This window comes from Anarhichas minor, unplaced genomic scaffold (assembly GCF_050575085.1).
Source record: "Anarhichas minor isolate MPS153535 unplaced genomic scaffold, ASM5057508v1 ptg000015l, whole genome shotgun sequence".
NCBI classification, from domain to species: Eukaryota; Metazoa; Chordata; class Actinopteri; order Perciformes; family Anarhichadidae; genus Anarhichas; species Anarhichas minor.
This window is the reverse complement of record NW_027466461.1, coordinates 1,302,614-1,317,811: the sequence shown is the minus strand read 5'-3', so window position 1 is coordinate 1,317,811 and position 15,198 is coordinate 1,302,614. Positions and strand designations below refer to the sequence as shown.

Below are 15,198 nucleotides of genomic sequence, written 5' to 3'. Positions count from 1 at the left end.
ACGGACTACAGATCACGGACTACAGATCACGGACTACAGATCACGGACTACAGATCATAGACTACAGACTACAGATCACAGACTACAGATCACAGACTACAGATCATCGACTACAGATCATAGACTACAGACTACAGATCATAGACTACAGATCATAGACTACAGACTACAGATCACAGACTACAGATCACAGACTACAGATCACAGACTACAGATCATGGACTACAGATAATGGACTACAGATCACAGACTACAGATCATAGAATACAGATCATAGACTACAGACTACAGATCACAGACTACAGATCACAAACTACAGATCACAGACTACAGATCACAGACTACAGATCACGGACTACAGATCACGGACTACAGATCACGGACTACAGATCATAGACTACAGACTACAGATCACAGACTACAGATCACAGACTACAGATCATCGACTACAGATCATAGACTACAGACTACAGATCATAGACTACAGATCATAGACTACAGACTACAGATCACAGACTACAGATCACAGACTACAGATCATCGACTACAGATCATAGACTACAGACTACAGATCATCGACTACAGATCACAGACTACAGACCACCGACTACAGATCATCGACTACAGACTACAGATCATAGACTACAGACTACAGATCACTAACTACAGATCATAGACTACAGATCATAGACTACAGACTACAGATCACAGACTACAGATCACAGACTACAGATCACGTACTACAGATCACGGACTACAGATCATAGACTACAGATCACAGACTACAGATCACAGACTACAGATCATAGACTACAGACAACAGATCATAGACTACAGACTACAGATCATAGACTACAGATCATAGACTACAGACTACAGATCACAGACTACAGATCACAGACTACAGATCACGGACTACAGATCACGGACTACAGATCACGGACTACAGATCACAGACTACAGATCATAGAATACAGATCATAGACTACAGACTACAGATCACAGACTACAGATCACAAACTACAGATCACAGACTACAGATCACAGACTACAGATCACAGACTACAGATCACGGACTACAGATCACGGACTACAGATCACGGACTACAGATCATAGACTACAGACTACAGATCACAGACTACAGATCACAGACTACAGATCATCGACTACAGATCATAGACTACAGACTACAGATCATAGACTACAGATCATAGACTACAGACTACAGACTACAGATCACAGACTACAGATCACAGACTACAGATCATCGACTACAGATCATAGACTACAGACTACAGATCATCGACTACAGATCACAGACTACAGACCACCGACTACAGATCATCGACTACAGACTACAGATCATAGACTACAGACTACAGATCACCAACTACAGATCATAGACTACAGATCATAGACTACAGATCATAGACTACAGACTACAGATCACCGACTACAGATCACCGACTACAGATCACAGACTACAGATCACAGACTACAGATCACAGACTACAGAACATCGACTACAGATCATAGACTACAGACTACAGATCATAGACTACAGATCATAGACTACAGATCACAGACTACAGATCATCGACTACAGATCATAGACTACAGACTACAGATCATCGACTACAGATCACAGACTACAGACCACCGACTATAGATCATCGACTACAGACTACAGATCATAGACTACAGACTACAGATCACCAACTACAGATTATTGACTACAGATCATAGACTACAGACTACAGATCATAGACTACAGATCATAGACTACAGACTACAGATCACCAACTACAGATCATCGACTACAGATCATAGACTACAGACTACAGATCATCGACTACAGATCACAGACTACAGATCACGGACTACAGATCACGGACTACAGATCACAGACTACAGATCATAGACGACAGACTACAGATCATAGACTACAGACTACAGATCACCGACTACAGATCACCGACTACAGATCATCGACTACAGATCACAGACTACAGATCACAGACTACAGATCATAGACTACAGACTACAGATCACAGACTACAGATCATAGACTACAGACTACAGATCATAGACTACAGACTACAGATCACCAACTACAGATCACCGACTACAGATCACCGACTACAGATCACCGACTACAGATCACCGACCACAGATCACCGACCACAGATCACCGACCACAGATCACAGACTACAGATCACAGACTACAGATCACTAACTACAGATCATAGACTACAGATCATAGACTACAGACTACAGATCACAGACTACAGATCACAGACTACAGATCACGTACTACAGATCACGGACTACAGATCATAGACTACAGATCACAGACTACAGATCACAGACTACAGATCATAGACTACAGACTACAGATCATAGACTACAGATCATAGACTACAGACTACAGATCACAGACTACAGATCACAGACTACAGATCACGGACTACAGATCACGGACTACAGATCACAGACTACAGATCATAGAATACAGATCATAGACTACAGACTACAGATCACAGACTACAGATCACAGACTACAGATCACAGACTACAGATCACAGACTACAGATCACGGACTACAGATCACGGACTACAGATCACGGACTACAGATCATAGACTACAGACTACAGATCACAGACTACAGATCACAGACTACAGATCATCGACTACAGATCATAGACTACAGACTACAGATCATAGACTACAGATCATAGACTACAGACTACAGATCACAGACTACAGATCACAGACTACAGATCATGGACTACAGATCATGGACTACAGATCACAGACTACAGATCATAGAATACAGATCATAGACTACAGACTACAGATCACAGACTACAGATCACAAACTACAGATCACAGACTACAGATCACAGACTACAGATCACGGACTACAGATCACGGACTACAGATCACGGACTACAGATCATAGACTACAGACTACAGATCACAGACTACAGATCACAGACTACAGATCATCGACTACAGATCATAGACTACAGACTACAGATCATAGACTACAGATCATAGACTACAGACTACAGATCACAGACTACAGATCACAGACTACAGATCATCGACTACAGATCATAGACTACAGACTACAGATCATCGACTACAGATCACAGACTACAGACCACCGACTACAGATCATCGACTACAGACTACAGATCATAGACTACAGACTACAGATCACTAACTACAGATCATAGACTACAGATCATAGACTACAGACTACAGATCACAGACTACAGATCACAGACTACAGATCACGTACTACAGATCACGGACTACAGATCATAGACTACAGATCACAGACTACAGATCACAGACTACAGATCATAGACTACAGACAACAGATCATAGACTACAGACTACAGATCATAGACTACAGATCATAGACTACAGACTACAGATCACAGACTACAGATCACAGACTACAGATCACAGACTACAGATCACGGACTACAGATCACGGACTACAGATCACAGACTACAGATCATAGAATACAGATCATAGACTACAGACTACAGATCACAGACTACAGATCACAAACTACAGATCACAGACTACAGATCACAGACTACAGATCACAGACTACAGATCACGGACTACAGATCACGGACTACAGATCACGGACTACAGATCATAGACTACAGACTACAGATCACAGACTACAGATCACAGACTACAGATCATCGACTACAGATCATAGACTACAGACTACAGATCATAGACTACAGATCATAGACTACAGACTACAGATCACAGACTACAGATCACAGACTACAGATCACAGACTACAGATCATCGACTACAGATCATAGAGTACAGACTACAGATCATCGACTACAGATCACAGACTACAGACCACCGACTACAGATCATCGACTACAGATCATAGACTACAGACTACAGATCACCAACTACAGATCATAGACTACAGATCATAGACTACAGATCATAGACTACAGACTACAGATCACCGACTACAGATCACCGACTACAGATCACAGACTACAGATCACAGACTACAGATCACAGACTACAGATCATCGACTACAGATCATAGACTACAGACTACAGATCATAGACTACAGATCATAGACTACAGATCACAGACTACAGATCATCGACTACAGATCATAGACTACAGACTACAGATCATCGACTACAGATCACAGACTACAGACCACCGACTATAGATCATCGACTACAGACTACAGATCATAGACTACAGACTACAGATCACCAACTACAGATTATTGACTACAGATCATAGACTACAGACTACAGATCATAGACTACAGATCATAGACTACAGACTACAGATCACCAACTACAGATCATCGACTACAGATCATAGACTACAGACTACAGATCATCGACTACAGATCACAGACTACAGATCACGGACTACAGATCACGGACTACAGATCACAGACTACAGATCATAGACGACAGACTACAGATCATAGACTACAGACTACAGATCACCGACTACAGATCACCGACTACAGATCATCGACTACAGATCACAGACTACAGATCACAGACTACAGATCATAGACTACAGACTACAGATCACAGACTACAGATCATAGACTACAGACTACAGATCATAGACTACAGACTACAGATCACCAACTACAGATCACCGACTACAGATCACCGACTACAGATCACCGACTACAGATCACCGACCACAGATCACCGACCACAGATCACAGACTACAGATCATAGACTACAGACTACAGATCACCGACTACAGATCACCGACTACAGATCACCGACTACAGATCACAGACTACAGATCACAGACTACAGATCATAGACTACAGACTACAGATCATAGACTAAAGATCATAGACTACAGACTACAGATCACCGTCTACAGATCACCGACTACAGATCATCGACTACAGACTACAGATCATAGACTACAGACTACAGATCACCAACTACAGATCATCGACTACAGATCATAGACTACAGACTACAGATCATCGACTACAGATCACAGACTACAGATCACGGACTACAGATCACGGACTACAGATCACAGACTACAGATCATAGACTACAGACTACAGATCACCGACTACAGATCAACGACTACAGATCACAGACTACAGATCACAGACTACAGATCATAGACTAAAGACTACAGATCATAGACTACAGACTACAGGTCACCGACTACAGATCACCGACTATAGATCACCGACTACAGATCACAGACTACAGATCATAGACTACAGACTACAGATCATAGACTACAGATCATAGACTACAGACTACAGATCACCGACTACAGATCACCGACTACAGATCATCGACTACAGATCACAGACTACAGATCACAGACTACAGATCACCGACTACAGATCATAGACTACAGACTACAGATTCATAGACTACAGATCATAGACTACAGATCATAGACTACAGACTACAGATCACCGACTACAGATCACGGACTACAGATCACGGACTACATATCATAGACCACAGACTACAGATCATAGACTACAGACTACAGATCACCGACTACAGATCACCGACTAAAGATCACAGACTACAGATCACAGACTACAGATCATAGACTACAGACTACAGATCATAGACTACAGACTACAGGTCACCGACTACAGATCACCGACTACAGATCACCAACTACAGATCACAGACTACAGATCACAGACTACATATCATAGACTACAGACTACAGATCATAGACTACAGATCATAGACTACAGACTACAGATCACCGACTACAGATTAACGACTACAGATCACAGACTACAGATCACAGACTACAGATCACCGACTACAGATCATCGACTACAGATCACAGACTACAGATCACAGACTACAGATCACAGACTACAGATCATAGACTACAGATCACAGACTACAGATCATAGACTACAGACTACAGATCATAGACTACACACTACAGATCACCTACTACAGATCACCGACGACAGATCACCGACTACAGATCACCGACCACAGATCACAGACTACAGATCACAGACTACAGATCACCGACTACAGATCACCGACTACAGATCACCGACTACAGATCACAGACTACAGATCATAGACTACAGACTACAGATCATAGACTACAGATCATAGACTACAGATCACAGACTACAGATCATCGACTACAGATCATAGACTACAGACTACAGATCATCGACTACAGATCACAGACTACAGACCACCGACTATAGATCATCGACTACAGACTACAGATCATAGACTACAGACTACAGATCACCAACTACAGATTATCGACTACAGATCATAGACTACAGACTACAGATCATAGACTACGGATAATAGACTACAGACTACAGATCACCGACTACAGATCACCGACTACAGATCATCGACTACAGACTACAGATCATAGACTACAGACTACAGATCACCAACTACAGATCATCGACTACAGATCATAGACTACAGACTACAGATCATCGACTACAGATCACAGACTACAGATCACGGACTACAGATCACGGACTACAGATCACAGACTACAGATCATAGACTTCAGACTACAGATCATAGACTACAGACTACAGATCACCGACTACAGATCACCGACTACAGATCATCGACTACAGACTACAGATCATAGACTACAGACTACAGATCACCAACTACAGATCATCGACTACAGATCATAGACTACAGACTACAGATCATCGACTACAGATCACAGACTACAGATCACGGACTACAGATCACGGACTACAGATCACAGACTACAGATCATAGACGACAGACTACAGATCATAGACTACAGACTACAGATCACCGACTACAGATCACCGACTACAGATCATCGACTACAGATCACAGACTACAGATCACAGACTACAGATCATAGACTACAGACTACAGATCACAGACTACAGATCATAGACTACAGACTACAGATCATAGACTACAGACTACAGATCACCAACTACAGATCACCGACTACAGATCACCGACTACAGATCACCGACCACAGATCACCGACCACAGATCACAGACTACAGATCACAGACTACAGATCATAGACTACAGACTACAGATCACCGACTACAGATCACCGACTACAGATCACAGACTACAGATCACAGACTACAGATCATAGACTACAGACTACAGATCATAGACTAAAGATCATAGACTACAGACTACAGATCACCGACTACAGATCACCGACTACAGATCATCGACTACAGACTACAGATCATAGACTACAGACTACAGCTCACCAACTACAGATCATCGACTACAGATCATAGACTACAGACTACAGATCATCGACTACAGATCACAGACTACAGATCACGGACTACAGATCACGGACTACAGATCACAGACTACAGATCATAGACTACAGACTACAGATCACCGACTACAGATCACCGACTACAGATCACCGACTACAGATCACAGACTACAGATCATAGACTACAGACTACAGATCACCGACTACAGATCACCGACTACAGATCACCGACTACAGATCACAGACTACAGATCATAGACTACAGACTACAGATCATAGACTACAGACTACAGATCACCGACTACAGATCACAGACTACAGATCACAGACTACAGACTACAGACTACAGATCATAGACTACAGACTACAGATCACCGACTACAGATCACCGACTAAAGATCACAGACTACAGATCACAGACTACAGATCATAGACTACAGACTACAGATCATAGACTACAGACTACAGGTCATCGACTACAGATCACCGACTACAGATCACCGACTACAGATCACCGACTACAGATCACAGACTACAGATCACAGACTACAGATCATAGACTACAGACTACAGATCATAGACTACAGACTACAGATCATAGACTACAGACTACAGATCACCGACTACAGATCACCGACTACAGATCACAGACTACAGATCACAGACTACAGATCATAGACTACAGACTACAGATCATAGACTACAGATCATAGACTACAGACTACAGATCACAGACTACAGATCACAGACTACAGATCACAGACTACAGATCACGGACTACAGATCACGGACTACAGATCACAGACTACAGATCATAGAATACAGATCATAGACTACAGACTACAGATCACAGACTACAGATCACAGACTACAGATCACGGACTACAGATCACGGACTACAGATCACGGACTACAGATCATAGACTACAGACTTCAGATCACAGACTACAGATCACAGACTACAGATCATCGACTACAGATCATAGACTACAGACTACAGATCATAGACTACAGATCATAGACTACAGACTACAGATCACAGACTACAGATCACAGACTACAGATCATCGACTACAGATCATAGACTACAGACTACAGATCATCGACTACAGATCACAGACTACAGACCACCGACTACAGATCATCGACTACAGACTACAGATCATAGACTACAGACTACAGATCACCAACTACAGATCATAGACTACAGATCATAGACTACAGACTACAGATCACAGACTACAGATCACAGACTACAGATCACAGACTACAGATCACGGACTACAGATCACGGACTACAGATCATAGACTACAGATCACAGACTACAGATCACAGACTACAGATCATAGACTACAGACTACAGATCATAGACTACAGATCATAGACTACAGACTACAGATCACAGACTACAGATCACAGACTACAGATCACAGACTACAGATCACGGACTACAGATCACGGACTACAGATCACAGACTACAGATCATAGAATACAGATCATAGACTCCAGACTACAGATCACAGACTACAGATCACAAACTACAGATCACAGACTACAGATCACAGACTACAGATCACAGACTACAGATCACGGACTACAGATCACGGACTACAGATCACGGACTACAGATCACGGACTACAGATCATAGACTACAGACTACAGATCACAGACTACAGATCACAGACTACAGATCATCGACTACAGATCATAGACTACAGACTACAGATCATAGACTACAGATCATAGACTACAGACTACAGATCACAGACTACAGATCACAGACTACAGATCATCGACTACAGATCATAGACTACAGACTACAGATCATCGACTACAGATCACAGACTACAGACCACCGACTACAGATCATCGACTACAGACTACAGATCATAGACTACAGACTACAGATCACCAACTACAGATCATAGACTACAGATCATAGACTACAGATCATAGACTACAGATCATAGACTACAGACTACAGATCACCGACTACAGATCACCGACTACAGATCATCGACTACAGATCACAGACTACAGATCACAGACTACAGATCACAGACTACAGATCATAGACTACAGATCATAGACTACAGACTACAGATCATAGACTACAGATCATAGACTACAGACTACAGATCACAGACTACAGATCACAGACTACAGATCATCGACTACAGATCATAGACTACAGACTACAGATCATCGACTACAGATCACAGACTACAGACCACCGACTATAGATCATCGACTACAGACTACAGATCATAGACTACAGACTACAGACCACCAACTACAGATTATCGACTACAGATCATAGACTACAGACTACAGATCATAGACTACAGATAATAGACTACCGACTACAGATCACCGACTACAGATCACCGACTACAGATCACCGACTACAGACCACAGATCATAGACTACAGATCACAGACTACAGATCACGGACTACAGATCACGGACTACATATCACGGACTACAGATCATGGACTACAGATCACGGACTACAGACTACAGATCACCGACTACAGATCACCGACTACAGATCACCGACTACAGATCATCGACTACAGATCACAGACTACAGATCATAGACTACAGACTACAGATCATAGACTACAGACTACAGATCACCGACTACAGATCACAGACTACAGATCACAGACTACAGACCACAGACTACAGATCATAGACCTACAGATCACCGACTACAGATCACCGACTAAAGATCACAGACTACAGATCACAGACTACAGATCATAGACTACAGACTACAGATCATAGACTACAGACTACAGGTCATCGACTACAGATCACCGACTACAGATCACCGACTACAGATCACAGACTACAGATCACAGACTACAGATCATAGACTACAGACTACAGATCATAGACTACAGATCATAGACTACAGACTACAGATCACCGACTACAGATCACCGACTACAGATCAACGACTACAGATCACAGACTACAGATCACAGACTACAGATCATCGACTACAGATCACCGACCACAGATCACAGACTACAGACCACCGACTACAGATCATCGACTACAGACTACAGATCATAGACTACAGACTACAGATCACCAACTACAGATCATCGACTACAGATCATAGACTACAGACTACAGATCATAGACTACAGACTACAGATCACCGACTACAGATCACCGACTACAGATCACAGACTACAGATCACAGACTACAGATCATAGACTACAGACTACAGATCATAGACTACAGATCATAGACTACAGACTACAGATCACAGACTACAGATCACAGACTACAGATCACAGACTACAGATCACGGACTACAGATCACGGACTACAGATCACAGACTACAGATCATAGAATACAGATCACAGACTACAGATCACAAACTACAGATCACAGACTACAGATCACAGACTACAGATCACAGACTACAGATCACGGACTACAGATCACGGACTACAGATCACGGACTACAGATCATAGACTACAGACTACAGATCACAGACTACAGATCAGAGACTACAGACTACAGATCATAGACTACAGATCATAGACTACAGACTACAGATCACAGACTACAGATCACAGACTACAGATCATCGACTACAGATCATAGACTACAGACTACAGATCATCGACTACAGATCACAGACTACAGACCACCGACTACAGATCATCGACTACAGACTACAGATCATAGACTACAGACTACAGATCACCAACTACAGATCATCGACTACAGATCATAGACTACAGACTACAGATTATAGACTACAGATCATAGACTACAGACTACAGATCACCGACTACAGATCACCGACTACAGATCATCGACTACAGATCACAGACTACAGATCACAGACTACAGATCACAGACTACAGATCATCGACTACAGATCATAGACTACAGACTACAGATCATAGACTACAGATCATAGACTACAGACTACAGATCACAGACTACAGATCACAGACTACAGATCATCGACTACAGATCACAGACTACAGATCACAGACTACAGATCACAGACTACAGATCATCGACTACAGATCATAGACTACAGACTACAGATCATCGACTACAGATCACAGACTACAGACCACCGACTATAGATCATCGACTACAGACTACAGATCATAGACTACAGACTACAGATCACCAACTACAGATTATCGACTACAGATCATAGACTACAGACTACAGATCATAGACTACAGATCATAGACTACAGACTACAGATCATCGACTACAGATCACCGACTACAGATCACCGACTACAGACCACAGATCATAGACTACAGATCACAGACTACAGATCACGGACTACAGATCACGGACTACATATCACGGACTACAGATCATGGACTACAGATCACGGACTACAGACTACAGATCACCGACTACAGATCACCGACTACAGATCACAGACTACAGATCATAGACTACAGACTACAGATCACCGACTACAGATCACCGACTACAGATCATCGACTACAGATCACAGACTACAGATCATAGACTACAGACTACAGATCATAGACTACAGACTACAGATCACCGACTACAGATCACAGACTACAGATCACAGACTACAGACCACAGACTACAGATCATAGACTACAGACTACAGATCACCGACTAAAGATCACAGACTACAGATCACAGACTACAGATCATAGACTACAGACTACAGATCATAGACTACAGACTACAGGTCACCGACTACAGATCACCGACTACAGATCACAGACTACAGATCACAGACTACAGATCATAGACTACAGATCATAGACTACAGACTACAGATCACCGACTACAGATCATCGACTACAGATCACAGACTACAGATCACCGACTACAGATCATCGACTACAGATCACAGACTACAGATCACAGACTATAGATCATAGACTACAGACTACAGATCACAGACTACAGATCATAGACTACAGACTACAGATCATAGACTACAGACTACAGATCACCGACTACAGATCACCGACTACAGATCATCGACTACAGATCACCGACCACAGATCACAGACTACAGATCACCGACTACAGATCACCGACTACAGATCACAGACTACAGATCATAGACTACAGACTACAGATCATAGACTACAGATCATAGACTACAGACTACAGATCACCGACTACAGATCACCGACTACAGATCATCGACTACAGACTACAGATCATAGACTACAGACTACAGATCACCAACTACAGATCATCGACTACAGATCATAGACTACAGACTACAGATCATCGACTACAGATCACAGACTACAGATCACGGACTACAGATCACGGACTACAGATCACAGACTACAGATCATAGACTACAGACTACAGATCACCGACTACAGATCACAGACTACAGATCACAGACTACAGATCATAGACTAAAGACTACAGATCATAGACTACAGACTACAGGTCACCGACTACAGATCACCGACTACAGATCACCGACTACAGATCACAGACTACAGATCACAGACTTCAGATCATAGATCATAGACTACAGATCACCGACTACAGATCACCGACTACGGATCAGAGACTACGGATCACAGACTACGGATCACAGACTACTGATCACAGACTACTGATCACAGACTACTGATCATGGACTACAGATCATGGACTACAGATCATAGCCTATAGATCATCACAGATCATAGCCTACAGATCATCACAGATCAGTCTACAGATCATGAACTACAGATCATGGGCTACAGATCATGGACTACAGATTCACAATACAAACACTAAGGCAACAGACATAAAGTACAAACTTTAGAAGAGATAAAGCATGATAAAATATAAATTCATATGTGTTCACATATCTCAAAGAGTAACAAGCAGGCTGAAAGTGTTTTTCTGCCTTCTCTGATTGAGAGTTTCAAGCCTGTTTCTCCTCTGACCACACCCGGGATCACTGATGGGTGTGGGCATAAGTGTCACAAAGTCCTTGAGTACACTGTTACATCACCGCATCAAAGTGACTGGAGGTCAGCAAAGACAAGATTCAGGGGGCGTTAAGTCCAAAAGGAGAGAACAAAAGCGTTGAAACAGTCCCCTCTAGTTTACTCCTGGAGCTGCAGGTAATTGTCGGCCATATATTGTTTTGAAAATTTGAAGCGGTCTTATAAAACAAACAATTTTGCGACATTTTGAGGCGTAAGCAAGATGTATAACTGAATTGGTACAGCAGTGATAAAAAGTTTTGAGAGAACTTATAAAATGTAAAGAGCATTCATAGATGATCTTCTTGAAAACACTAGCTCTACTATTGATTTCCCTTTGTCTTTCAGAGGAGTTCCTGCATGGTGACCGAGGATCTGACCACTAATGGTACTATGTGTACATGTATGCAGCTGGAAGAACTGTGTCCAAAAACACTCTATTATCAGACAATTGTTGTGTATTTGGAGCACATATCTCTGTCCCAGATCTATATACAGGATGTACTACATCTAACTGTCACTATATACTGTTTTAGCAGTCACTACACAGAACAATCAACATACATAACTGCTTTATACTAACGGGTGATGTCCAGCAAGCTGAGACTTTGGAATATCACTGCAAACTAGATGTCCAAAGTGTCCCTCTTAAAAACAGATACCTTATTTTATTAGAGAAACATCATTTTGTCACGGGAGTTCAAGATCAGGACCTAGTAGCAAGACCACAGGAGACAGAATCTGGTAAAACAGATTTTATTTTACCAACATAAAAGACGGGAATGGCTGGGTGGAGCCCGTGGTCCGACACAGGAAGCAGGCCGGATCGACGGTGTAGTACCCGTGGTCCGACACCGGAGGGTAGGCAAATCGACGGTGTGATTCCCGTGGATCGACACCGGAGGGCAGGCAGATCAACGGTGTGAAGTCCCGTGGAACACAACGGAGGGCACGGGGGATTCCCGGACATGTGGACACCGGAGGCAGGCAATCAAGGCAGAACGTCCCAGCAGATACAAAGCCAACTAGGGTGGGTGGAGGGGGTCCGGAGGAGGGGTGACTGGATTTGACCGGCCACGGGGCCACAGAAGGCTTCGAACACAGGTGCTCCGGCAGAAGGCCGGACGGGCAGAAGGGCTCCGGACACGGGTGCTCCGGCGGACGGCTGGACTTGCTCTGGACACGGGTGCTCCGGCGGACGGCTGGACTGCCGAACTTGCTGTGGACACGGGTGCTCTGGGCGGAAGGCCGGACTTGCTCTGGACACGGGTGCTCCGGCGGGTCGCTGCGACTCAAAGGCGGTAACTGCAGGAACTGGAGGTCGCTGCGACTCGTAGGCGGCAGCGGCTGGAACTGGAGGTCGCTGCTGCTCTGAGATGGCAAGGGCGGGAACTGGAGGTCGCTGGTGCTCTGAAACGGCAACGGTGGGAACTGGAGGTCGCTGCTGCTCTGAGGCGGCAACGGCGGGAACTGGAGGTCGCTGCTGCTCTGAGGCGGCAACGGCGGGAGCTGGAGATCGCTTCTGCTCTGAGACGGCAACGGCACTAACTGGAGGTTGCTGCGGCTCTCAGATGGCAACAGCGGGAACTGGAGGTCGATGCGACTCGGAGGCGGCGGCGGCCGGGTCCGTGGATAGCTGCGGCTCTGAGGCGGCGGCCGGGTCCGGGGATAGCTGCGGCTCTGAGGCGGCGGCCGGGTCTGGGGATAGCTGCGGCTCTGAGGCGGCGGCCGGGTCCGGGGATAGCTGCGGCTCTGAGGCAGCGGCGGCCGGGTCCGGGGATAGCTGTGGCTCTGAGGCAGTGGCGGCCGGGTCCCGGGATAGCTGCGGCACTGAGGTGGCAGGAACAGGAACTGGAGCTTGCTGCGGCGC

General features: G+C 44.0%; 1 protein-coding gene across 1 annotated transcript in view; it reads left to right on the top strand.

Annotated features, from left to right (window-relative positions):
* The window catches only part of ccdc142 (coiled-coil domain containing 142), a 121,989-nt gene that overhangs the window by 59,871 nt on the left and 46,920 nt on the right, over nucleotides 1-15,198 (top strand). The window contains exon 4 of the mRNA XM_076092063.1: nucleotides 13,677-13,716. Coding sequence (XP_075948178.1) covers nucleotides 13,677-13,716 — 40 coding nt within the window. The remainder of the gene's footprint in view (nucleotides 1-13,676; nucleotides 13,717-15,198) is intronic.